Source organism: Dromaius novaehollandiae, chromosome 1 (assembly GCF_036370855.1).
Source record: "Dromaius novaehollandiae isolate bDroNov1 chromosome 1, bDroNov1.hap1, whole genome shotgun sequence".
Lineage (NCBI taxonomy): Eukaryota > Metazoa > Chordata > Aves > Casuariiformes > Dromaiidae > Dromaius > Dromaius novaehollandiae.
In genome coordinates this window covers 194,320,725-194,348,376 of record NC_088098.1, presented here as the reverse complement: position 1 = coordinate 194,348,376, position 27,652 = coordinate 194,320,725, and the positions used below count along the sequence as shown (strand labels likewise).

The following is a 27,652-nucleotide window of genomic DNA, read 5'->3' as shown; positions in this document are numbered from 1 at the left end:
CTTCTGCTGGGGTGTGGCTTTCCTGTGAAGATAGGTTATATAAAGAGGCAATAAATCTTGAGGGGGTGTTACAGACCAGGGTTGTAGTCTTGGGTGGCTGCAGTTTCATCACTCGGCTCTGGCTACAGAAAACATTTTGGGGATTCATAATGGGTCTGCAAAAGATGACTACACCTTGAAGCCTAGAGTGAAAATGGGGTTTGAATATTTGCTGGATGGGGGGAGGTGGAGGAGGAGGAGCAGCTAGTCTTATCTGGTGTACAACATCTTTCATCCCGTTTAGGAATTTAGCAGATTCCATGTTATCAATGGTTAGGTTTTCTCTCTGCTCTCCCTGTTGGTGTAATTTGATGGCTGGAACCCTCTAAATTTTTTTTTCTGGTCTCAGTGTTTTCGTTTAAATAAAATAGCTGTTTATTCCTGCTAATGTTTTTTTCTTCGTATTTAGAGATAGTCTTGACCTTTGTTTCGGCAGGTTAAATATGCCAGGCTGTTTTGGTGGTCTCATTTATAATAGGCTGTTCATTTTTGTTTATTGTCTCGTAACTGTTTTCTGCTCCTGCTTCTACTAACCTTTCTTGGCCTCTGTCACTATATTGGTATATTGTCTTGGTATACTGAATGATGTCTTGAAATATGCAGATTATTTTTGTTCATATTATTTTACTTTGTGTACTTTGACAACTAGTGGGCACGTTATTCTCCATCATCTGTCTTGGCTGCCAGGTTTCTGCATTATAATGGAAATGCTTAGTACTCTCAAGCATATGACCTTTATATTACTCTGTTGAATTTTATTCATTGATGGTTTGAGGAAAATTTGTGACATCGCAGTGGTAAAATCCAAAATAATATTTACTGGTAGCTAAATGCTGTTTCAGTGCAAATCTTGAACTTTGGCTCTGCAAAGCAAGCAGTCACATTGGAAGCAATTTTATTAACTTAATGCCTAAGTACTATGCTAAATTAGGCCTTGGGTTCTGAGTGTGAAATTTGCTCAAGGTTTCTGAGCTTTAACATTCCTCCAGACCTTCAGGAAAATTTCCACTGATTATTCAATATGATCCTTCTGAATTAGAATAAAAAGACATTCTGAAAAGATAGGAGCCATTTCTATGGCTGCAAGGTCTGCAACTGATTTTGGCATATTTACCCAGCTTTTTATGTTTCATTCCAGAGTCTGTTACTTTTCTGAAAGTTTACTGTTTTATTTTGTTTGTTTGTTTTGTTTAATAGGATGAATGTTACCAAGTGAGACAAATATTTGCTCAGAAGCTTCACAAAGGCCTTTCTAGACTACGGCTGCCACTAGAATATATGGCCATTTGTGCACTGTGTGCAAAAGATCCGGTGAAAGAGAGAAGAGCTCATGCTAGGCAATGCCTTGTGAAGAACATAAATGTCAGAAGGGAGTATCTGAAGCAACATGCAGCAGTTAGTGGTAAGAAAAGAGAAGTCACTTTTCAGTATAACTGCTGTTCAAATGCAAATAGGAATAGACTGGGAAAATACTGGTTTTCTGTTTATATACGCGGAATGGCTGTAAACTAGTGGTGAATTTCACTTAGCGGTATTTAATGAAAACTGCACGCGCAGGCCAAATTTTCTTTTGAGCTTTTAACAAACAGTTCTGAAATCTTTCAGTTTTGTTAGGAGTTTAGCAAATGCTGAGGTTTAGGTATATTAGTAGTAAAGCAGTTGTTCAAAGGCACTGTTATGTGTGCTGTCAGAACTTAGTGATTTTTTTATGTTGTAAATGAACTGACAATGATTTATTTTAATTCACTAATAAGTAATATGCAACCTTAATGACACTATAAATGCTGCACTAAATTGACTGTCTTTGAGCTGCTGTACTGAGTAGCTTATTTTGGTTAAGGACTGTATTTGTATGTGCTTCAGGATCAGTTTATATAATTTTTTTTCCTTCCATGTGACAGCAGTCTGTATCATGATATGCTTGTGAGTTGTTATGGACCAGTGTTAGCTGTCTGTCTTGCCCCTTTTGATTTTCCCCCAAAAATGTACGTACAATATGACAATACTGGTATATGGTCATATGCTTGAAGCAGACCTTTATGAAAAGCTTTCTTTGAAAGGTTACTGATGATTCTCGGCTTTGGTCTTATATGAAATGAAGTCTTCTTTCTTTCTTTCTTTCTTTTTTGTCACAGGATAGACCAGACCTTTTTTGTGAATTTGGTCTCACTGATGCTATCAAATAACTGATTTAATTCTGCATTTATGAAGGATAGACTTTATATTAGCCAAAGAGCTTTGTGCCAGTCCATGTATACCTCAGTCCCCTTTAGATTTTGATCGGGGGCTATGTATGTGGAGAAATCCATTTGTGTATTGTTAATAAGACTTGGGGGGGGGGGGGGGGGAAGAAAAAAACCCTCCTTTTTCTCCCTACTCAATAACGTAAAAAAAAACCAAAACCAAAAACAAACAAACAAAAAAAACCCTCATTCAGCAGGCACCTCTAAGTCATCCTAAGACTATGCCTCTTGAAGGTTGAAATCATTTTTCAGTTCTGCAGGAGGAATGTGTAATAATTCTCATATAACTAAAAGTAATTGCTGATTTCTTAACTACATTAAAATAGATATTGCAAAGTTGCATTCAAAAAATCTATAGAAGAAATGAAGAGATTAGGTGCATGTGACTTTCTTCTTTTTTTTTTTTCCTTGTTGAAAGGCTCACCAAGTGACTACTGTGGGATTCCACTGATTTGAGGTGCACTATAATCCATGAGGACTCTGGTTTAGATATAGATGTTTTAGAATTACAATGTTATCTTTGTGATATTCAGACTTACAAGTTTGAGCTTTTAACAAAGTCCTGAATTGCTTATATCTTACAAAATCATTATTACAGTAATGTAGCTGAAGCCCCTTTCTTGTAAGATAATACTGTTTGAATGCCTATTTCTCTCCTTACTTGGCTGTGCAGTAACTCGTGGTAGTAATGAGTATAATACATACTTTGAAAAGAGTCAACAAAAAGCTAGACTTGAAAACTGCATTAATCAAAGAAGCAGATTTTTTTTAAATCTACAAACTGGTGATTTTGTGCTTTTTTAAACCTGAAGAAGGTAAGGAGATTGCCTTTCAGGTATTTACTGGGATTTCAGTGTTTGTTGAAAAGATGACATATTTCTTTATACCTTGCCTAAGGAAGCACCTTCTAAGACTGGCACACGATAGTAAAATGTCTTTTCCCTCCAAACTGACCATTTTATAGATTGGCAGGAATCACTCTCAGACGTCTAAGTCCAATTCAGAGTGGAGGCCACTCAAGATGAGACTTATTTTGATGGTGCACCAAATACTGTTCCAGCTGGGTAGAGACTTACGTCTTGCATAGAAATCCTGTTTTTGAACTAAGGCGAGGCTTTTACTTCCAAGTCAGGAAGTGAAAGATTATAAATTGGCATAAACTTATTATTTTTTAACAAGATTCTTTCTGAAATGCTCATAGATGCTTGTTGCAAGGGTTTGGGGGCAAATTTTAGCTACAAGTGCTGGCGGTTCATATCTATAAAGCTGTTGCACCTTTCAGGCAATGTCTTCGTTATGTGTCTTTCATTATGTGTGACTTTCATTTCTATGTACCTTATTTCTTTAAGGCTTGGCTTTGGATAGTAAATGACATATTAATTATATCTGGAGCCAGACTCTTTGGTTATTTAAAGGGATTTTCAATCTTATTTCAGACTAAATAGCTTGATAAAGATGAGGGAAGATTGTGTAAACAATATTTTTGTCATGCCTGGGATTAGGTATCATTTGCATGAAGGTTTATTCTTTTTCTGTTTTGTTTGGATCTGGTTCACTTAGTTCCAGCTGGGTCTGGAAAACAATTATGATAGTTATATTAGAAAGTATATAAAGCAGAAGTTAAACACTTAAGTTCATGAACTCTTGATGAGCATTCTATTGCAGTTGCAAATTTGTACAAATAACAGCAAGTTGAGTTGCCTGGGACATGTCTAAAGCAAGCCAGTTTTACTAGTATTCTGAAATCAGTGATGTACTCTCTTTCTCTCCACCTCTTCAGTTTTTATTGTTATGCATATAGCCAATGGGTATAATGCAGGACAGTATTTGAAGGAGTGAAGACTGTTAATAGTGGAATGTCAGTTGGAACACTTAACTGCTTCACAAAGTACATTGGATTTCAATTACTTAAATAGAAGTTGAAATATAAAAAAAGCTGGTTGATTTTGTTTTTTCTTTTAAATCTCATGATGGTTTAGATTCTGTGTAGTAGATGTATTACTCTTTATAGTTAACTGCATCAACTGCAATGGTTCCAATGCTTGGAACTTGTCAGTATTTTCTGTGGGCCTTCATTAATTTTGAATGCTTTCTATGCTTTCTATGCTGTTATGACTGAATCTAAGTATTTTGTATAGCCTGTGCATTCTCCCTATTTATGCAGACCTTTAAAAATAGAATAGATTGAGTAAGACTTGACTTTTGCATGGCAGTCGTTCAGTTGATCTTGTGAAATGTGCAATAATCATATATTTTATTTGAGGTACGCAGTGGTTGTCAAGCCCATTTCATATGAATACATGTACTGGAAATAAGTGTCAACATTTTAATGTGTTTAGTTTTCATATATGATTATATATAATGACTTATAGATGTCTGGACTTGTTATTTGCAACCTAATACAGGATAGATAAAAGCTTATTGAAACAAGATTTTTTTTCAGACTTAGTCATGTGTTTCAGCCCTCATTCTTACTTGCTCCAAAAAGTGATTAGATACTTTCAAAAGCAGAGACAGGAATTTGCCTCCTTTCTTACATAAGTTCAAATGTTTATTCATAGGCATGTTTATACTATATATTTGCATATGCCACAAGCAGTCAAGATCAGATGCTTTTACCATAGCAATGTCTCTTGTTCTAGCAATCTTCTGGGATATAAGCTTTTTCATTCTAATTTTCTTCACCAAGCTTTGAGATATTGAAAAATTCATTCGGCATAAGGCTAGTTAGCTTAGGAATTTGTGTTTGTTCCCTAATGGAACGTGTATTTCATACTCATGACTCTGACGGGCCTTTTGGCAACAGTTCTCACTTTTGAATCTCCTGAGGAAAACTGGTCATCGGACTGAAGCAAGGAAGACTTTCTCCTACATGACCTTGCTTAAGACTAGTTACAACTCTCACAGGATGCTAGAAAAAATTTGAAAGCTTTGGATGTTATAGCTCAGTTGAGCTACTCTGTCTCGAGGGATTGAGCCTTTCAGACTCAGTCCACTACTACTTTGTCACTGTAGCTGTCAGGTTACCTCCCATCCCTTCTCTAAAAAGATAAGGAAGGCTTTAGGTTTGGAGGACACTACTGCAATTTGACTGTAATGTCTTATTTTCACTTATTTTGGAAAAAGGCACTTTCTATTCTCGACAGCAAGGCTCTATGCTGACATGTCCGAAAAAAAGGATAGTAGCTCATCCTGTAATTGTGTTGCTCCCAGACATTACAATTAACATGAATTTTGCAATCTATCTTCACTTCTTTTTTCCAAAGTCTCTCAGAATACAGGCTTTGAACTGAGGAAAGGATTGAGGGGAAGGGCTGTAGCTGTATTCTTGAGGTAGCTAGAAAGTACCCAGCCCTGAGAGATACTTAAAACAAAATCTTGATTTTTTTTCTTTTCATACATGAAACATCTGCACATCAGTGATGAGGTCCATATTAACAGTAGCATCACAAAGCAATGCTAGGCTCACATATATCAACACTTTAATATATGCTGACCTTAAATTTTGCTCTTTTCTATGTAGTCGAAAAGTACACTTCTTGATATGCAGTCTTCTAATGCATCTTTCTTCTGCTTTTCAGAGAAACTGTTGTCTCTTCTACCAGAGTATGTTGTTCCTTATACTATCCACCTTCTAGCTCATGATCCAGATTATGTCAAAGTCCAGGACATTGAACAGCTCAAGGACATTAAAGAGTAAGACTATTTTTAATACTGTTATTTCCAAGGGTTACAATGTTCTGACTTTATTCTAAATGAAATTTTAATTTATTGAGTACCTTGATAAATTTTCCAGTGCACAATAATGATGGTATTTTTCTTATATGATTTTTCCTCACAATATTCTATGCTTTGCTTAGTGCTCTGTGGTATCTTATAGAGGGACCTTCACCTTCTCTCCTGAAGGATTTTTATTCTGCTCATCCTGCTTTCATTTCTTCTTCTAGTGAATTGGTTTCCTGAAGTTAGACTGCTTGACTGTCAAATTTGTAGTACTTGGTAGAATTAGAGTAAACCATTTTTTTTCAAATTCTCTTTTATTTTAAAAATGTTGTGGGGTTTTTTTGCACTTTTGTTAATGAAGAATGCTGCATTTCTTCTTTAGGTGCCTCTGGTTCATACTGGAAATACTGATGGCTAAAAATGAAAACAACAGTCATGCATTTATCAGAAAAATGGTAGAAAATATCAAACAGACTAAAGATGCTCAGGGACCAGATGATCCAAAAATGAATGAAGTAGGTGATGCTTTGGATTGGAAATTGCATTTAGGTCTAACCTAGTTCTGGAAAGGAGTTGCTATTTTTTTCTTTTCTTTCTTTTTTTTTTTTTTTTTTAACACACCAGCTTTAAAATGTCTTTCAGTAAAATTGTGTGTGGGAGGTAATATTCTGTATACTGTAATGATTATATTTATTGTAGTTTCTCTATCAGTTTTTCTGTGCCCCAATAGATCTTGCATGTTTACAAGGGAGTTGTAACTGTCATTCTTCTGTTTCTGTCTCAGTAACATTATCAGACACTACCTTTACATATACGTAAACTATGATTTTTACTCCTTATGTAATCCAGTGAAGTGTTTTCTGCTTTGTAATATTTAAAAAAGTGCAAGATAATACAGATGCATGTATTTTTCTTCCTACACTCATCAGATGTTTCTAATTTGTCTTATATAACAAAGGTATCCACCCCTCATCCTGTTTTAAATTTTTGCATCACATAATATACAAATTTTTGTTTGTAACTTCTTTATTCTTCCCCCACAGAGATTTGTTAGCTTTGTCTTCCAAACCATGGAGTACACCATTTTTGAGTGTAGAAAGAACATGAAAGCTGTCTCTAACTGCTGGGTGTACAGTTGTTTGTCTTTTGCTCCTTTCATTTAATACTGTGATATACTGTTTAAGATGCATTCTAGTGTTAGTGTTTAAGATGATTGTTTTAAACTGTGAGTACTTCCAGTGTTGTAATCAAAACCTATTGTTTTTGTCAAAATTTGCAATAAACTTCTAAAGTGTTTTTTTGTTTAAATTTTTATTACTTACAGAAACTCTACACAGTCTGTGATGTAGCAATGAATATCATTATGTCAAAGAGCACAACATACAGTTTGGAATCCCCTAAAGACCCTGTACTTCCAGCCCGATATTTTACTCAACCTGACAAGGTATACCTTGGAGTTTAAGTTTTCTTAAGATAACAGTCAATTTAAATTTTTAGGAATAGTTATAATTTGTTTTATTACAACATTCTTGTAACTTTAGACTTTTCCCTGTTATAATTTAGTTGAAGATGTATGTATGTATCTTCATATATATATATTTATATATGTGTGCACACTTTTTAAGGAGATATTACTGTTCAAGTTTAACATTTCAGAAGATGTAAAGAAAGTCCAATATATTGTTTTGTGAGTACTACCTCCAAAAATTATTTATCTTATTTGTTGGTTGTTGTTGTTGTTCTTCCCTTCTTTACAGAATTTCAGTAACACAAAAAACTATCTTCCTCCAGAAATGAAGTCTTTTTTCACTCCTGGAAAGGTGTGTATGTATTTCTCTGTGTGTGTTTTTTTTCTTAGAAAAACTGACCTGTGCAGTACATATTTTCTTAAACTTGTCAAGAGTTTGTGATTTCTGCCTGAAGGGTTTATATACCAACCAATAGTGAATGGATAGAGAGAAAAGGATAGATAAAAGGGAAAACTGCTAGTATTTATGCTGGGTTGGTAGTAATAATGGCCATAGTCTGATGTGTCTGGGGGAAGAAAAAAAAAAAAGAGAGACCGATCAAACAAAAACCCCAACAAATTTACAAAATAGGTAAGATTTTTGTGCAGGTGACCACAATAATATATGTGAAGTGACAGCTGTGGGAACCTCTAAAACAAATAACTTCAAAAGTCCCAGAAGTTAATCTTTGTGAAAGCTGAGTACCATTCTGCAATAGCTTAGAAGATAACTAGGTAGACTTCAAATTTAATGTTCTATGGTTACATCAGTTCGTTCTCTCTAAACATGCATTCTGTCCAATGGTAATGCTCTCTGTTTACTAAGAGAGTAGACACTCTTTAGAATGAAATCTAGCAAAGAAAAAAATTGTTTTTTATATGGATTAATGTGTCCTATTGATGATTGCAGGAAAACTTTGATCTGCTACCTTGCAAGAGAAATGAAACTGCAGTATCTTAGCCTTAGCTTTGCTAATGAAGCATTGGCTGAGAGTTAGTAACTTCCTAACAGAGGAAGACTGCATATCAGGAAAAAATGTATACATACAGGAACATCTTTTGATTTGAAGGTGAAAGCTAACATTTATTGATCCAAACATGTAATCACCATGAGGTTACAAATAAGATTGCTTGAACTTTATGGATTAGAGATTCACTTTTTATTGAAGACTCAAAAGTTTTTAAAAAAGAAGTTATGTATCTTGAAATTTCTGATAGGTAGTCAGTATTAAGTTCCCTCATCCAGTTTTTGACATCGAGCGTTCTTGCTAGTTTGTTCTGAACTTAGTATAGTAAATGTAATATGACAATGTTAAGAAACACAGAATTACAGAGTTGTTGCAGTTGGAAGGGACTTTTAGAGATCATCTAGTCCAACCCCCCGCTGCTCAAGCAGGGTCAGCTAGAGCAGGCTGACCAGGACCCTGTCCAGATGGCTTCTGAATAGCTCCAAGGATGGAGACTCCACAAACTCTATGGACAACCTGTTCCAGTAATCAGTCACCCTCATAGTAAAACAGTTTTTCCTTAAATTCAGACAAAACTTCCTGTGTTTCAGTTTGTGCCCATTGCCTCCCATGCTGTTACTGGGCACCAATGAGAGGAGTCTGGCTCCATCCTCTTTATGGGATATTAATACACATATACTTCTGTTCTCCAGGCTAAATAGTCCTAGCTCTCTCAATCTCTTATCATATGATGAGATGCTCTAGTCCCTTAGTCCCTTAATCATCTTTGTGGTCCTTTGCTGGACTTGCTCCAGTATGTCCCTGTCTGTCTTCTACTGGGGAGCCCAGCATTGGACCCAGCATTCCAGGTGTGGCCTCATCAGTGCTGAGTAGAGGGAAAGGATCACTTCACTCGACCTGCTGGCAACACTCTCCTTAATGCAGCCTAGGACACCATTGGTCATCTTTGCTACAAGGGCACATTGCTGGCTAATGGTCAAATTTTTGACCACGAGGATCCTGGGTCCTTCTCTGAAGAGCTGCTTTCCAGCAAGTCAGCCCTCAGCATGTACTGGTGCATGGGTTATTCCTCCATAGGTGAAGGACTTTGCACTTCCCTTTGTTGAACTTCATGAGGTTCCTCTCTGCCCGTTTTTCTAGCTTGTCAAGCTCTGACTAGCAGCACAACCATCTTGTGTATCAGCCACTCCTGCCAGTTTTGTATCTTCAGCAAACTTGCTGAGGGTGCACTCTGTCCCATCATCCATGTCACTGATGATTAAGTTGAACAGGATTGGACCTAATATTGACACCTGGCACACACTGCTAGCTACAGGCCTCCAGCTAGACTTTGCACCACTGACCACAACCCTCTGAGCTCTGCTGTTCAGCCAGTTCTCAATCCACCTTACTGTCCATTCATCTAGCCCATACTTCCCAAGCTTACCTATACAGATGTTATGGGAGACAGTGTCAAAAGCCTTACTGAAGTCAAGGTAGGCAACATCCACTGCTCTCCCCTCATCTATCCAGCCAGTCATTCCAGCGTAGAAGGCTGTCAGGTTGGTCAAGAGTGATTACCCCTTCATAAATCTATGCTGACTTCTTCCAATCACCTTCTTGTCTTTCATATGTTTGGAAATGGTTTCCAAGATTACTTGCTCCATCACTCTCCCAGGGATCAAGGTGAAGCTGACTGGCCTGTAGTTTCCTGGATCATCCTTCTTGCCCTTCTTGAAGATAGGAGTGACAGTTGCTTCCTTCCAGTTGTCAGGAACCTCATCCAATCACCATGACCTTTCAAAGATTATCAAGAATGGCCTTACAATAACATCAGCCAGCTCCCTCAGCATCAGTACTCATAGGTACATCCCATCAGATCCCATGGACTTGTGCATGTCCAGTCTGTTTAAATGTTCTCTAACCTGATCCTCCTCCACCAAGGTTAAGCCTTCCTTTCTCCAGACTTTTTCCCTGGTCTCTGGGGCCTGGAATTCCTGATGGCTGGTCTTACCAGTAAAGACTGAGGCAAAGGCGGCATTGAGTACCTCAGCCTTTTTTGTGTCCTTTGTCACTAGGGCCCCTACCTCATTCAGCAGCAGGCCCATGTTTCCCTTAGTCTCCCTTCTTCTACTGATATATGTGTAGAAACTCTTAAATACACAGTTTATGCTACCATGAAATATCCTGGGTTTGTATTTTAACTTCTAGAGCTAGGTGCTCTAGCTGCTGCTTTCTTGATCTGGAACTGGGTTAAAAGCAGTGGAAGTGTACTTAGACACACAAAATTTTATAATTTTTACAATTTTACACATTTTTCCATCACCAGAACATCATGGAATGAGAGCTGGTCTAGGGAGTCTTGTCTTAAGGGACTGGAAGACTAGCTTGTGTGGACATCAGTGACGTGGATATAAGCAGGGAACAGTGCTACATATATCTGAGGGCAGCAGGGCTTTGAGTGTGGGTTCTGTGTTAAGGGAGAACTGTTAGTGCAGGCGAATCTCAGTATGGAGCCCAGTCCTCTTTGAGTCTGAACCTGTGCTTTTGAGCTTTTTTGTATATTCTTATTGATTAATGTTAAGCTCTAAACTAATAGATGTAAATTCTTAACAAGCCTTGGAGAACAAAATTCAGTTTATTTTTGGAGAGACTATTCCATGTTTTTCATACTCAACACAAAGTGGTTCTTTGCTTTAAGTGTAGAATTCACTCTACCTGTAAAAACATAATCAGTACATCTATGGCATATATATCTCAAAAAGGAGCACTCAAAGCTGCTATGATGTGCATGTGCGTTTTTCAGCTGTCAGCAACGTAAGTCACAGCCACAATCCAATATTGAAATAGAAAATGGATCATCTTAAGTACTGTGAAATTTGGAGTTCACTGATAGGAATGGTTTTTAGTTGTTTGACATTTTTGTTCATGTGTGTTTGCCGTAAACATGTATTCTCTTTAGGAGCAGCTGAACTCTTTCAACTATCTTGAAAGTTGGTATGAACTGGAGGTATTTGGCATGTCTGCAAGATAACCCACTTAAATAAATAGCCTGGACTTCACTGATGTCTGGAAGCCATTTTGGCACCTATTAAAAACCTAACCATTTTTAAATTTGTGCATAAAGCATCAGAATTTCCTCCAGAATATTTTATTTTGAGGGACTTATTCATTCCTAATTGAAACTAGTGTGGTTTGTCATTACAGTTAAGCCAGTCTAATGGCTGACTTCCTGAAAGGGCTGTCCTACTCCTGCTGTTTCTGTATTGCAGGTACAGGTGCTTAGCTGATAAAAATGGTGAGCTGGTTTAGGAAGCTATATCAGGAGAAAACAAACTGCACAAAAAGTGGCTTGCTGCAAAGTCAGATGAGCACCCAATGCCAGCAATGAGAAGATGACTGAATAAGGGTTGAGAGGGTTGACACTGTAGTGTCAACTAGCTATTTGATTACAGCTCTCTGAACTTCTGGCTTCTGTTGTAACTTTTGTATTTAAATGTTTGTCACTTTGTGTTGTAATTGATACTGATTGCAGAATGTGAAACTTGTGAATATTTTAGGCATAGTACATTTTATTTCAGGCTAGATATGTAATGTCTAAATGTATAGATTAAAATAAAGGAAATATATTTTTGGTTTCAGCCCAAAGCAGCCAATGTTCTTGGAGCAGTTAATAAGCCTCTTTCGTCAGCAGGCAAGCAGTCTCAATCCAAATCTTCACGAATGGAAACTGTAAGCAATGCCAGCAGCAGTTCAAATCCAAGCTCTCCAGGAAGGATCAAAGGGAGGTTGGTAGACAACAAAGCAGCTTTGATATTTCAAGTATTTGTAATGGAAGCTTTGGATATTTCTATATCACTTTCTAAGTGAGAGACAGAATTCTGTTCTCTTATTTTGAAGTTAGAATACCACATATCAGTATAACTGAAATGAAAAATTTGGCTTTCTAACCCCAGAAATAAATTTCTTAAAAAAAAATAATACTTCAATCACAATTACATAAATACAATCGAATTGTATCCAGGTTGGCTGAAGAAAGGAAGGAGGAGAGCCTCATAGCTTATACATTTGCAGTTCCTAGAGCAAGGAATCCACAAGGTTGCTAATGTTAACAACATGCCGTAGACAGCAAGGACAGATAAGGCATTGTGGTGATCTGGGCTGACTTCCTCCTGTATAAATTTGTCCTGGACTTTGCAGATGAGAATAAACTTGAGAGATTTCAGAAGAATAAGCATTTTGGAATTTAGATTACTTCTGTGATGGATAGGAATATACTGTAATGATAGGGAGGTTATCTTCTAATTAGCTGTCTGTAAAATTCATACCTTATTTTGTGTCGATTTTCTAGGGTCTTCATCAGTCACAGTATCTTTCAATGTTCATTTGTTTAACTGAAAGTCATATTAATTTGTTTCACAGAAGTATTTTGAGATTGCATAGCCCCTGTTGTTCATCTTTTTTCACGTGAATTCAAGACTGAGGAAAGGTTAGGTTTGGAACTAAGACTTTTCATTTGATTCTTCTGTGACTCTTTAATACTTAATATGAATTTTAAATGTAGTGCAATATCTTGTAACAAATACTTTTCAAGTCCCTGGAAAGTCCATGGAAAGACTTGCTTCTTAGAATTCATGCAGGTTCATGTTACTGGCTAAAGACAGGCTGGAGTCCAGGTTCCTCTCTACCCAGTGAAACAAATCTGAAGCTAATATTGTTCTACATCCAGTTTATTTAAAAAAAAAAAAAAAAAAAAAAAAAGCTGCATTCACAGCCTAAGCTATTCTGGCTTCTTTATAATCTTCTCAGTTCATGTAAGTTAAACTGGTCAGTATTTTGAATGAAGACACCAAAGGGGGAGGGGGGGGAAGTTCTGTGTAACTGATTATGATGATTCAATCGGTATGACTAACTATACATGAAATGCTGCATCTGTTAAGGTGATGTATAAAGACAGCCTCTAATACCAAGCTTCTAATATGTCATAGCTATTACAGATTTTATACTTGCAAGAATAATGATGTCTTTCTCAGCTTAGGGAATGCCCAGGAAAGGGAGTTAAGAGTTGGTGTATTTGAATGTCCCTTTTGCTTTCAGTGCATAGCATATTTCTTTTCCCTAAAAACTCTGCGCTGTTATTAAAAATTATGCTCCTTCAGCCACAGAGCTGATGATTCTTCTGTATTGGCTTTCACATACTGGCTTTATCTGTGGGTCTCAGTGTTCTACAGACAGGGAAAGTGTCATTGTCTCCATTTACATATGCAGAAACTAAAATAAAAAATAAATTGTTTATTTTGTGCTATGCCAAATAACAAATGAAAGCTGAGGGGTGAACTGGTCTATGAAACTTAAATACGCTGTTTTATTGCAAAACCTAACCATAGTATGCATGCTTTGGTTGGTTTGTCTGTGGGAGTCATATCATGCTTGATATATAAAAGTGTATGCAAGTATATGCAGATGCACAGATCTTTTTGTAACTCAGTAAAGCTTTTCTGTTTCAAAACTAGCTGAATTTTCTCTTCTTTTGACTGGGAAATATATGCAATGTGGTTTAAGATTGACAGTCTTGTCCTGAGACTTCGCTGTTCTGGCTTGTGATATCATGTGATAGCTATAGTAGCCAGGGTTCTACCAGATCGTTCCTGATTTAGGAATAGATTTTTTTTTTCTGAAGATTGTTGCTGTTGACTAATATTTTTTAAATGAGTGTTTGCTGTATTATAGTAATGAGTAGAATAAATTTCTTGATTTTTAGGCTTGATAGTACTGAAATGGACCATAGTGAAAATGAAGATTTCACACTAACTTCGCCATTACCAGGGAAGAAAACTGACAAAAGAGACGACTCTGATCTTGTAAGGGTGAGCTGTTTGGCTGTATTGCAAATGTTTCATCTTGAGTCAACAGAACTTAAAAAGTTAACGTGATGATACTTGATATTCAAGCAGATATGCTTTTCTAATTCAGACTTTACATGAAACTGCGTTGATGGTGTAAGCTACTGCAAAAAGTACGTAGATTTGGAGATGAAAATGCAATGAAAGATGTTCAGTTTGTCCGTTTTGGATATGCATGTTACATTTGTATCATACTGACAATTTTTGTAAGCTGTCGAGATTACTTGTCATGATTTGCAGGATATTGATAGGATCAGGCGCTGTTGGAGCGAGGGTGATGAGGATTAGTCTGTGATTTGTCTCATGCTCAAATTCATTGATGAAACATTCAGAATGTTCAGTTTGCCAGTGTACTTGGACTCTTTTTACCTAATATGCAGTGATTTATTGTTTTAATGTGTGTTTGGTTACTCAAAATACAGCTTTGCAAGAATTAATTCAATTAGCTTGAGAATGATTAGCTATGTAGGAGTTTAGGGAGAGTGGTTTAACCATTCTGAGATTTCATACGGCCTCTGAGGATATGAAGATCTGTTTTAGATATGGTTTCTGGCTTGTAGATAGCAAAGTGGTAATATTTCATTACAGGTTTGAGGTATTGTAATTCTCACCTTTTTTTGATATTTTCCCATTACTGATGCTAAGGCATGTTCTCCTTTTCCAGCTAGCTATATGTTCCTTTCAACAGCTATAAGGGAACAGCAACTGCTCTTTCTTTAGTTATCTAGAATACCAGGAGGGGACGATGATTTGATATTGGATTTAGATGTTAAAGGAAAAGATGTCTCAGTAGCCATATTGAATCTTTTCTTGCATGAAACTTGTTGTATAGCAGTGAAGGCAGGAAAAGTGCGTAGTCCTGAGTGCCAGGTATCACAAGTAGAAGTTGTAGCATGATTTTAAATCTGCTTGTGTATGGAATGGTCCTTCTCTGGCTTTAGGGCAGAGTAAGCTAGCTAACTGACAGTTATAGACGAATACAATCTCGCAGGATTTAAGTAGTCTTAATGCTTAACAAGCACACTGCTTATACTGTTATATAAACCAGCTGTTCTGTGAGAACATTGCTGAACTCCATGGATAGCAAAATGTTGTCACTGGTATGTGTTTTTTACAGCATCAGCATTGTTTGGGAGTAATTCTGCAACTTCTGTATCTTTGAGAGATTTAAGTGAATGATTACAGGGCCTTTTGAGTGTGGTAGGGCTATCTTTAATTCTTACTGGTGAGTTTCTGTATTTCTATAGGTCTGCGATGCTAAAAGTTTCTGATAAGGTTATGAAAATGTATTTGTACTCTCCCACAAATGTAGGGCTGAAATATATTTATTGATATTAAAAACAAGTTAAATATTTCTCTCAAGTCTGTAGCATCTATAGCTGTCACTATATCAGAATACAGAAAAATCATCCACCAAGGAAAAATTATGACTGTACTGCTTTATTTTCATTCTAAGAGCAGTTCTAATAAATTAGTTTCACATACCACTAGTGTAAACTTCAGTTCTCTTTCTGCCTTAATAACAGTTGGCAGTTTGTCAAATACTATAGTAATTTGGGATATGCATGAAAAAATAGTCTGAACAAGATAAAATTCATTAATTGTGTTTTCTAGAATACATTAACGATATGTGATGTCTGACCTAATAGAATACGGAAATGTCAGAGACGGTTCAAAAAAAAAAAAAAAATAGCAGTGACGACAGTCTTCTCCACTGCATTTTTCCAGGTTGCTTAGGACATAGAAAGCTACTGTCTGGTAAAAATGCCCTATATTTTTGCCAGCCTTCAAGTGCACATAACCATCTTAAGCTGTGATAGGTTGTGGGGAAAACAAGCTAGCATAGCACAAAACCAGAAAAATCTAGAATTTTATATCAAAGCCCGATGAGTCATAATATAACAGACTTTGGAATTTGCATTCCTATACCTGGCTTCCCTTTCAGGCTTAAATTTCAGGCCAATATTGCCAGCTGAACACACACACATTCTTTATACGACAATCTGGAATATATTAGTTGATATTCTGTCACTTAAAGTTTGTGGTGAGCTTCACTTATGTTAATTCCAAAACTAGTTTAACAACTCAATTTAGATTGCAGGGAGTAAGGCAATTGTAGTGAGCTAACTTCACTTTCAGTCATACACTCTTTTGTTGCTCTTGATGGAATATTAACTTTGTTATTAAAAAAAAAAAAAAAAACTACATTCCTATGTTGATACATGACATCAACTGAGAAGCAGAATTTTAATTGTGGACCAGAAAGTTCCTATTTTAAAGATGTCATAATTCAGGATGTTTGTCCAGATTACAAGGTAGAATAACATGCTAGTTCTAAGGTTGTGTGACACTTTGCTAAACCTGAATAAGAAACTTTACTATGAAACTCAGCTACAACCAGAATTAATAAAAGCAGCTGCAATGTGAGAGATGTCTGCAATCACTGCAAAAGCAAGTAGAACAGGGAACAATGAGCTGCTCTTTCTGCTTTTCTTGACCAAGGTTTACTGCTAAAGTAGAGACATTTTTGTAAGCTAACTTCTATCTTAAGTCATAAGAAGTGATGCGAAGGAAAAAAATGTCCAGTGTGATTTTAACTGGTGTAACTATTACTGTGTGAATTAAGTTGCAATGTGACAAATATCAATAAATGAGTGCTTGTATTGTTGAAAGAGGGTAATGTTCGTTTGAAATAAACATTGGTATGAAACTGAAATACAGTAAATATTTGGACTTTCGTCCCTATGAAATGGTAAGTGGGGTCAACATATATCTCTTTTTTTAACCCCAGTAAGCACAATCCCCAAACTAGAAAGCGTTTTTTTTCTAGATTGTTCTTACACCACAGGGGCCATCTGCCTGACCTAACAGCTACCTCTAGAAATCTTTATACAGTGAAGAGCCATATACAGTGAGAGCTAAATGGTAGAGAGGTCAGGGAATAGGTTGTGTTCTGAAAGCTTATGATTCAGAAATGGTTCTGCTTTTCTTCTAACTTTTTTTTTGTTGCTGAGAAGAGCAAATGTTGAGTCTCAGTGTAGCTCTGACAGTTGTAGCTGTCAAAGCACTGCAAACTTCCGTGCTTCCTTCAATGTTATGGATTCAAATTGCCAACCGTCTCCTGTATTAGTGCCTTGCCATTGCCAGTGCGAGAGCCAGGCATAAGCGCCTATCAACCTATAAAAAGACTTGAGCCACAGATTGGCCATTTCTGTCCTATATATTATCTTCTTATTTTCCTAATGATAAAAATATGATTATAGATATTCTAACTGATTGTGTTTGCCACAGCTGAGGATACAAATGAAGACCTTACACATTTCTGTGATTTAACTATTTATCCTTAGAATAGTCTTTCTCTCTTGCTTCTGGCATTTTATCTTTATATGTGCATTTATACTTTTTGCAAAGGCTCTTGAATTGGATATGATGGAAAATCTTTGCCTGTCATCTTGAGCAACTTTAAGACGTTCTTCAGAAGTTTCCATAGCTTTTTTGCACTTGACAATTTATTATAGCAGTTTAATTTTTTAATTTTAAGATGTAATCTTACCTTTTCAGTCAGAGATGGAGAAGCCTAGAGGAAGAAAGAAAGCAACTATCACAGACTCAGAAGAGAAATTAGGCATAGATGACCTGAATAAACTGGGGCAAGAGCAGAAACTTAGAGGTAGTCAACGGGGAAGGAAGAGACCTGCAGTTGTTTCAGAATCTGATGAATCACAATGGCAAGAGGAAAAAAGGCTAAAAGAAGATGTGATAGAAAGTGAGGATGAACAGAACAGTCCACCAAAGAAAGGCAGAAGAGGACGCCCTCCAAAAGCAAATAATGGGGGAACACCAAAGGAAGAACCAACAGCAAAGTCATCAAAAAGGAGCAAAAAAAAGCAAACACCAGCAGCAGCAGTAGAAGAGGAGGAAGAGGAGGAAGAAAGGCAAACAGAAAACATGGAACAAAAACCAAAAGGCAGGCAAAATAGGACACCGAAAAGAACGCAACAGAGGTAAGTCCATCTTCTTGTTAGCTGCATCTCTTTTATCCTTGAACACTAGTTATAATTTGATACTTTGCAATTTGGGTCTTCCTCAAAACAGAGCAGAACCATCTGAAACTAGTACAGTTGAATCAGCACAGTCTACGCCACAGAAAAGACGAGGAAGGCCATCAAAAACACCACCATCACAGCAAAAAAAAGTGTAAGTGGTGAATATTTTCTGAATTTGTGTTTAGTAAAAATTAAAATATACCTCTGTGCCCCAAAACAATCATTTACTGAAAATATTTCAGAATACTTAAATTGACAGTTATGAAAATAAATTACCAATGTTATTTCTGAAATGTTTTCCCTATCTGCTTCTCCTGGAGCATCTCAAATCAGAGCAATAGGCTACAAGTAAAAGTTTAACATGCTCAGGTAGCATATGTGTAGCTCTGCTCTTCTAGGAGAAAAGTCAATATTACCATGCGGGCCTTGAGGATAAGGCTTTGTGACGACTTCAAGGAGCAGAAAATTGTTCCGGTTCATTTTGGATAGGGAGGAAGAATCAAATTGTTGCTTTAAGGAAAAGGTGTTGTGGAGAATAGTTTGGTTTTTTTCTAATTCTTTTTAAACTAATTTTCAGTACCTCTCTAATTTGTGGCCTCCTTGTTGTAAGGTAATGTATTATCCACTTGAATAGTTTCCAAATGAATAAAGTGTGCTACGCTCTATGAAGGATAATTGTTCTTGAAAATTTTAATGTATACTGTCTCTAAAATGAAGGTGAACTGTGGCTAGCTTCATTTTCTTGTACTTACTGTAGAAACTATAGCTTTTTCTTTATAATATATACAATATATGTAAATCAAAAGTGTACAAGTGGATACAACAATAAAAACTGGGCCTATTGGCATCAGTCTGCAGCTCATGGAGCAGATTTGCAAGATACCTTTCCTGAACCTGGTGTTGAATTGCTTTGGACACTACTTATACACATCTCAAGTCTGGGGTTATGTATTATTCTGTTGGCAACTAGTTTAGTTTTTCTAGCTTCCAGACATATCAGCATGTTGGTGGTCCTCTAGTAGTTTAATGTACCAATCTGCCTGTCTCCAGCAGTTACTTTCCTGTACCCCAGATCTTCGCCTGAATAAGTTTGTCCCCTCCAATCAGCTTCCAGTTTCACATCTAATTCCTTGTGCTGACATTCTGGACCTCTGGTATCCCAGTCCTTCCAGTCTTCTCCTGGACCAAGACTCTTGTTTTCCTGCCTCATAGTCAAACCTTTCCCACTCCCATATTCTGTAACTGGAAGCACAGGTCCCAACACTGTCTTGGTTACTATAGAAGTCTCTGCTACAGGAGCAGTGGAACAAGAGTTGCAGGCAGCCAATTCACCATGTGTAGAGGACATGCAAACAAATTATTTGTTGGGTGGCGTGCTATGTGGCATTTTTCTGAGGTAGCCTTTGGTAAATACTTAAGTAGCTTCTGGTTTACTTCTTAGTGAAATCAGTGAACTTCCCAGTGAGCTAATTTATCCCATGGTAAATACAAAGTAAACTATATCAGCACGCATGATCAATAACAACGGCAGAATGGTTCGTTCATGTGTCTGTACGTAGCTCGTAGCATGAGGAGCCCAAATAAATTGCTTTAAGGGTTCAGAAGTTGTTGGGTCTATTCTAGACTTAATCTCAAAAAAAATCTTTGTATTTGGTGGGGTGTTTTTGTTTTGTTTTGGGGTGGCGGTTGTTTGTCTTCTAATTTTGTGGTCAGACCCCTACTTTAGACTGTTACTTCTCAAATTTGCAAGAAAAAGGTTAGGCAGCAGTGACTCCTCAGTCTTCAAAGTGGCTGCTAACATGAGCTGATGGTAGTCAGACCTTTCTCCCTTCTGTCCATGTATTATCTACAGGGGTTTTAAGTGAAGGAAAATGATAGATTAGATATATTCTCCCTTTTGGTACACAATGCTGCTCAGCCTAAATGCCTAAAGCTTTCTAGGCTGTTCTGTGAAGGATTTGGAGTGTGTGGGCCAATGAATCAGGGTCTTTAACTGTGAGGTTATAGTGTATAACCTATTTCTAATAGTTAATAGGGTTACCTACCAGCACCTGTGAGCTGGTTTATTTTTTATAATATGCAAAAACATGAACCTAGATTGTGAATATTTCTCATTTCCTTTTCAATTTTGTTGCTTTTATCAGCCTCATGAAAGACCTCAGTTGGGCTATTTTGTCTTGTTTTTCAAAAGAGGTCATGTTCGTTGGTGCTAAAGCACCTACTGTGCTATGGTTGTTATATGCAGTTTGGGGTTTTTATTTTGAACTAATTTAGTGTGGTCCTCTGGACTGAAAATTCCTATCACATGTATGGTTTGAAAGAGTCAAAGGACAGGTGTTTGGATCTGTATGTCTCCACTGGGGATTTGTGTGTTGCTTACCTGGAACAGAGCTTCTGATTTAATTTCATCCAAAAAGTGATCTAACTTGCATGCACAAAAACAGCTTTGTTAACCAAACCAAAGTACTGTCAGGGGGAGGATTCAGTGATTTACTTCCAAACTGTGCTAAAATGCTACTGTAGATGCAGCTGTAGTTTTGTATACATATCTAGTCAGACTTTTTTTTTTTTTTTGAAGTCTATAGTTCTTATTTTAAGCAAATGGATGTGTTTGCTTATGGTTCAGCTCCCGTAATTGTTAACTAACAAAGATAATTTTGGATATTGTTGACTGATTATCCTTGACTTAGCATCAGCTAGCTTGGTAGATTTGCTTTTAGGTTCATTATAATGTTAATTTCATAAATGGTAATATGGATTCTTCTAGGTCTGTAAAAATATAGATGCAACTATTCAAATGACATGGTATATATACTGCTGCAGAAGTGGAGTACATCTGTTCATGGAAATCAGTAGATGGAGAAAAAAAAAAAGTATTCAGTCTCAAGCTTTTCCTGTTCTCCATTGTCACTGTTGCATCAGCCTTCTTCAGCCTGTGTTCTGGCACTAAAGAGAAGAATCTCTCTTGCCAGTGGGCTCAGTTGAGTCCCATAGATACAAAAATTGTTAAGCTTTGTACTCCTGGCTCTTTATTCTGGAAAAATTTTGTTTTCAAATACTGTTCAGCCTCCAAGTTACACTTCTACTATTCTGTATACAGATGAAGTAGAAAGCCATATGTGGTAGAAGTAATATGTAAAGCAAAATCTTAAGACTGTTCTTAGAAGGTTAGATGGAATGCTTGTTCTTATGCAAAGTTTTTACATGCACAGACCCATATACTGTGAAACTGATCTTTATTTTTCTTCTGATTGTAGCCGTGCAGGACGTTCCAAACAAGCAGCCAGTAAAGAAAATGAATCTAGTGAAGAGATGGATGTATTTCAGAGCAGTTCACCTGTCAGTGATGACATTCCCCAGGAAGAAGTAATGGAAGAAGAGGAAGTTTCCACAATCAATGTAAGAGAAAGCATGAGACTTCCTTTTGAGTCTCTTTGGGGTGGCCTCTGTTGTACTGATGTGCAGAGACTGACTTTTCCTGTTCTTGATACAGGAGAACCTTTCTCCTTTAAAATAAATGAGGTGGTTTTCAACTGTCTGTGTTGTATAGTGGCACTGCACTGTAGTTTCTTAGAGAATCTGCATTTCTTAGAAAATGTCAGTTTTTGTCAAGCATCCTGAATTTTCTGTTTTGTGCAGCTTTATTATCTAGATACCTGAGTTGGGTAGTAACTCATGAGAATTATATCCCATGTAACTCATTCCCATTCTTCTCAGCTAGATCATAATAGTAAGTAATGCTTCCTTGTACAAAAGAGAAAGTATTGAATAGTACTGGATGGTAACCATGGAATCCCAGAGCAGAATCTTAAACAAATTTCTTTTTCTTACTAGCACATGAAGATAAGTTGAAATAAATATAAATTTGTTTCATATGAATTTGTTAGTTATGTTAATAATACTTAAAATGTAATTGTGATTGCTTCAATTTACACTTTAGGACAAATCTGATTAAGCCATTTGGGTATGTGAAAACTCCCAAAACAGGATGCTGGATTATTTTTTAATATCTGAAGGATGCAGGATCATTAGTATTAAACATAGTTGCATCCTGGTCATTGACTGAGACTTCTACCTGTAGAAAAAATGAGTAATGAATGATACTGTATACATTTATTTGCACATTGTGAGAGTAACCGTTTTTTATTATAAAATATATTTATTCTGAGATTTTTTTTTCAAAACTTAGTTTTCCTTGTAAAAACATTTTAAATACCTTTTCCCAAACAGGTGCGTCGCAGAACTTCCAAAAGGGAAAGGCGATGAGTGAATATGCAGTTATCAGCCTTTCAGGTGAAAGTTTTGAAGAATGCTTTTAATACAAAGCTTGAGACTGAACGAAGCTGTTAGTGCACTAAATGGGGTTGCTGAAAAAAAAGACAAAACCTGTATTACTTTTACTGCCCCTGCATTTGCAGTCCCTAAGTCACAAGCTTTAGCCACACACATGTTGATATCATTAACTGTGGATTTTTGTGAAGTGTAATGTGCGCTGGCTTTGTAGACATATGAACTAAAGAAGAAAACTGTAAATAGTTCTTTTTTAATGTTTCTGACTTATAAAGTGCTTGTATAGCTTTTATCAGCGGCTTTAAACTGACAGTGCCCCACTGTTTATTGGATCTATTGATTTAAAAAAAAGAACAGAGTTTGTTAAACATTGATCTCAAGCAATATCTGTCAGTGTTTGTATTTGTACTCTTGTTGACATTTAACTGTGAAAAAAAAAATCAGTTGAACAAATAGTGCCACTGTCTTTTGCCGCTATTTGTTGAGAAGAAAAAGAAATGAAACAATCTTTGTTTCCTTTATGAATCTAACCTAGTGTTTACTTTTAGGCACCTAGCTATCATCAGAGGTGCTATATTACTTTTACAGTTGAACAATGTTGAAGAGAATAATACAAGAGATGCAAATTGTGAAAGAAGTTGTTTGACTTGTTTTACACCTCAGTATTGATGCCAGACTTTTCTGGACTTCTAGTGGCATTGAAAATTCAAAAAGGATTTAAAATATTTTAAAAGTGTGTTATTAAATAATGTACTGAATACCCTACCCATTTTATCTTCCCTATCAGTTTTTATTAATCTACTGTATCAATAAAATTCTGTAACTGAATGAGTTTTTAATAGTCTAGTATGTTAATGTGTATAGATATTTCCTTCTGAACATGATGTTCACAGAGCAAATTATTACTACATTATAATATGAAATCTGATATATAAACATTAGTGAAAATACAGTTCTTATTACAATGTAAAGTTAATCACAAAGAAAAATTTTATTGATGCAGTGTGTCTTTATAAAGCTGTTCTTGAGAGCCAAGTGTTTTGTATTTTATAGTGAAGTTGCATGTTTATGAAAAATGTGCTGAAAATGGGATGTAATGTTTTTTTGGAAACTCGTATTTAGCAGTAGTATATGGTAGGTTGCCTCATGAGAACCTTCTATTGAGAGTTTATTGTAATTTTTTTTTTTTTGTGAGCCAAATTTTTTTGGTATGAAGAGCTAAATTTTTTTTGTTGAATGACCAGCTGTAGATGATTACAGTCAAGGTATTCAAAATTTGAATGAAGCTCCACTTTTATTTGTGCTACCGTAGAGAGGTTGGATTTTTGTTCTTTTAGATATAATCTGAAAAAAAAAAAGACACAAAATGCTTATGGCAGTATCCTGTATGCAGTTATACAAACTGTCTTTGAACCAAAATGTATAGGTTACTACACTATGCTTAGCCAAGCACATATTATAATTTCAGGTGCTCTTTTTTTGGTTCCTTACAGTGGACAACATACGAAAAAAATCAATTTGTAACTTATTAAATTTTTATCTCATTGACAATGGAGCATTTTCATATAATTCATCAAGAAATAAGTTATAATTGCAAGGTGGCGTGTAAAGATTAGAATAACACTGAAACATGGATTTACTGATTTCCAAACTATATTAGCGTTAGTAAAGAAACCTTTAGAATTTTTCATTATGCATTTTTTGTTACTGATGGAAAAATGATATTTAAACAATTAGATTATTCTGCCTCTCCTTATTTTTTTTCCCCAGTGTTCAGCTTTTCAACATTCATACCCATAGGTATGGGGGGAATGCTGCCTAAAAGGGCAGATGTGATTTTAATTGACTTTGAAGTAGTTGGCACAACTAAAATGGCTTACTTACGCTTTGGCAGTGCAAATGCAAGTTGATTTTTATGGTATAAAATAATTGAAAGCTAGCTTTATATTTTCCTCTTTGACAGAATTGCACTGAAAACATTTATGGAAGATGTACCTTTAAGTCCATTTTATACAAAAATATGAAAATTGATGTTGAAACTGCAGACTCTTGAGGCTTTATGTGCATAAACATGGTTAGGTTGAACTCACTGAATATTGATGCACATTACTGATCATAATGTTTCATGTAAATTTAAACTATAGTTTCGCGATTTAAATGTTGATTTCTTGGGTTATAATATGTAATTCATTATTCCTTGGGAAAAAGGCACAGCAAATATTTCATTCTTATATTCAAACCTCTTAAGTTCATTCTCATCTCATATAAAGAAAATGAATATTTTATGTACTAACATTTTGAGATCTGCATACAGTAGCTACAGTAGAGTATAATTATGTATAAAAAGATAAATTGCTAACGTTCAGTTAGCACGCTCTTCTGCAATGATAATGTTAAGTTTATAAAAATGTACTGTATTACATTAAAAAATCAAATTGAACTCACTGTAACAAGTTCCAGTATGAAATTTTTGAGATTCCCGAAGTATCTTGCTGTACTTTGCAGCAAATCGAGCTTATTTGTGTTATGTTTCCTTTTCTTGCTGCAATGCAACAGGAAACTTTCAGTGATCTTGAGTTCATATGTAAAATGCAAACTGACTGTCATCTTGATACTAGTGTTTAAGAATAATTCACTTAGATTCCAGAAGCATGTTTTTTATTTTTTTTTAACTTGTCACTGACTGAAATTATTAGTATTTAGGACTACCTATAATCCACTAATAGAGAAGGAAATATATGAAACTGCTTGAAAGTTGTAGTGTGAGTACACCTTTTCCACCTAGGATAAACTAGATCCCTATGTTAACTATACATGACTCTGCCAATTGACTTTATTTTATATAGCAAAATTGAACTTTTTTCCAATATGTTGACATTTGCTGTTTTGACATTTCAATCTATGTGAACAAAAAAATTAAAATTTACAACAAAAAAGCACTCATATTAAAGATATTTCCACTAAATATGAATATGTTCGATTTGTGACAAACTTGCAAAAAACTTAAATACTTCATGCTGGCATAGCATCTGTCATCTGAGATTCTCCAAAAACTTTACATGGAGGTGTGTGTGCAATATTATTGTTACTACTATTTTGTGTGTATATATTTTGAGAAATTATCAAAGTTTGTCTTTGTGAATATACAGTAGGCTTTGGATCCTGCAAATTTACTTGCCTGTGGTTTTGTGGGATTAGTTCTTAAATGCATTTGTCCTATTCCAATAACCAAATACATAGATATGTTTGAATATTCAAACACTTATGCACACAGGGCATGTACTGTAAAAAGTCTGTGTACTGTAAATGTGTACCCCAGACATACAAAATTCTGAGTTTGTGCATGGAAATTTTTTTGAAAACCTGTCTCTGCATTAAAATAATTTGTAGAGATGGATGCATCTCTACCTCATCAAGGTAGGTACAGTAAGTATTTTACCTAGAATTTTAAAAATAAATATATTCAGGTGTAATAGCGTGGTTGTCTAAAGCAGCATATCCACAAGCACATCATAGAGATGAGTTTCTGATGGCCATCAGGACTAGACTCTAGACTGGCTCTTTGTTTTACCAATATGAGGAGCAAAATGATAGAAGTAACCTAACCAAGACCATCTGTCCAGTCATCAGCAGAAGTAGAAGAACCCAAATGTGTGTGTTTCCTGCTATGCTTACAGCTTGCTACTCCAGTCTTTGCATCTATGTTGGATGTCACCTTCACAAAAGATGCTTACTAATTTAGGTGTGGTTTCCTAATGCTGACAGAAGTGACTTGTATTCCACAGATATAAATAAACTTCCTGCTGTGTTAATAGGTTTATCCAACATATTTAAAACACTTCATCAGTTATGTACAGTAGAGATTCTGACATTTTGTTGCTATTGGAGAACTAAGAATCTGATTGTTGGCAGCTGGGATAGAAACATAGAGCAAAACAATTTGCTTTAAAGTTCTTCAGATTCTGTCATCTATAAGGTCTAACCTGCACAGAGTTCAAATGCTGTTATGTTTGTATACGTAGGATAAACAGTATCATACAGCGTGTGTATGCAGTAATTAAAATGTTTCACAACTGCATTTTGATTCAGTGCCTCACTACAGTTATGATCTAGTTTTTAATAGCACATTCATTTCTGTAATGAAGATTTATATTCTTTGGGGATAGCAGTATCATCTCTTTGTTACGTTCAAAGAAGGAAGAAAGGCTTGCAAATACACATTTCCACACCCCTCCCCTGCACATCACTGTTTCAGTAATCATGTGATTTTGGGGGGATTAGTTTTAACATGTCTAATTTACGTGGTGGAGAATGGATAGCATCTCCTAAGGTGTTTTATTTGGCTATCCATGTTTTTGATTGAATCCTACCTCATATACACAGATACAAAGAAACACAGTATTTTGAAAATCAAAGCAGTATAATCGAACACACTTCCTGCTTTTCCTGACTTACTCAGAAGTAATGTCACTATAAAAAAAAAAAAAGTATATATTTGCAGATCACAAACACATTGATAGAACTAAAGGTTTCAGATATTAGCTTCTAAAAGAATATGTCAGTATTCTTGCATTTTTAAAAATTTCTATAGATAGACAATCACTTAAATTATGACATGCAGTACAACAGAACATGTGTGAACTCAGTAACAGTCTAAGTAGTAGCTACTTCTAATGGTATTATAATAGAAAATAATGTGTTAGAAAAAACATTATTACCCTGAAAAGATTTTTTTCTTAATGTGTTAAGAAGACATTCTGATAATGCAAAACAGCTTTCTTCTAAAGTCACAACAACTTTACAGAGCCTGGTTTGGAACAGCTTCGTTTTTTGGTAGATATATTTTAAGTTTACAGGTTTCTGTGTTCTTTGTAGTATGGTTATATTCAGCAAAAATTAAATACTTGTAAACTAAAGCTATTTTGAAGAACAGAAGTTTTTAATCCATATTTAA

The 27,652-nt window shown here is 35.8% G+C and overlaps 1 protein-coding gene across 4 annotated transcripts in view; it reads left to right on the top strand.

Annotated features, from left to right (window-relative positions):
* The window catches only part of PDS5B (PDS5 cohesin associated factor B), a 108,209-nt gene extending 82,546 nt beyond the window's left edge, over nucleotides 1–25,663 (top strand). For 2 of the 4 annotated variants that reach the window (XM_026108864.2, XM_026108865.2), the window contains exons 25-35: nucleotides 1,237–1,441; nucleotides 5,864–5,978; nucleotides 6,388–6,520; nucleotides 7,330–7,449; nucleotides 7,763–7,825; nucleotides 12,102–12,247; nucleotides 14,221–14,326; nucleotides 17,924–18,366; nucleotides 18,458–18,559; nucleotides 21,666–21,807; nucleotides 22,639–25,663. In XM_026108864.2, the coding sequence (XP_025964649.1) occupies nucleotides 1,237–1,441; nucleotides 5,864–5,978; nucleotides 6,388–6,520; nucleotides 7,330–7,449; nucleotides 7,763–7,825; nucleotides 12,102–12,247; nucleotides 14,221–14,326; nucleotides 17,924–18,366; nucleotides 18,458–18,559; nucleotides 21,666–21,807; nucleotides 22,639–22,674 (1,611 nt within the window). In that variant the 3' untranslated portion in view covers nucleotides 22,675–25,663. The remainder of the gene's footprint in view (nucleotides 1–1,236; nucleotides 1,442–5,863; nucleotides 5,979–6,387; nucleotides 6,521–7,329; nucleotides 7,450–7,762; nucleotides 7,826–12,101; nucleotides 12,248–14,220; nucleotides 14,327–17,923; nucleotides 18,367–18,457; nucleotides 18,560–21,665; nucleotides 21,808–22,638) is intronic. The other 2 variants (XM_026108866.2, XM_026108867.2) reach the window with 2 other exon arrangements.
* Nucleotides 25,664–27,652: the final 1,989 nt, after the last annotated feature.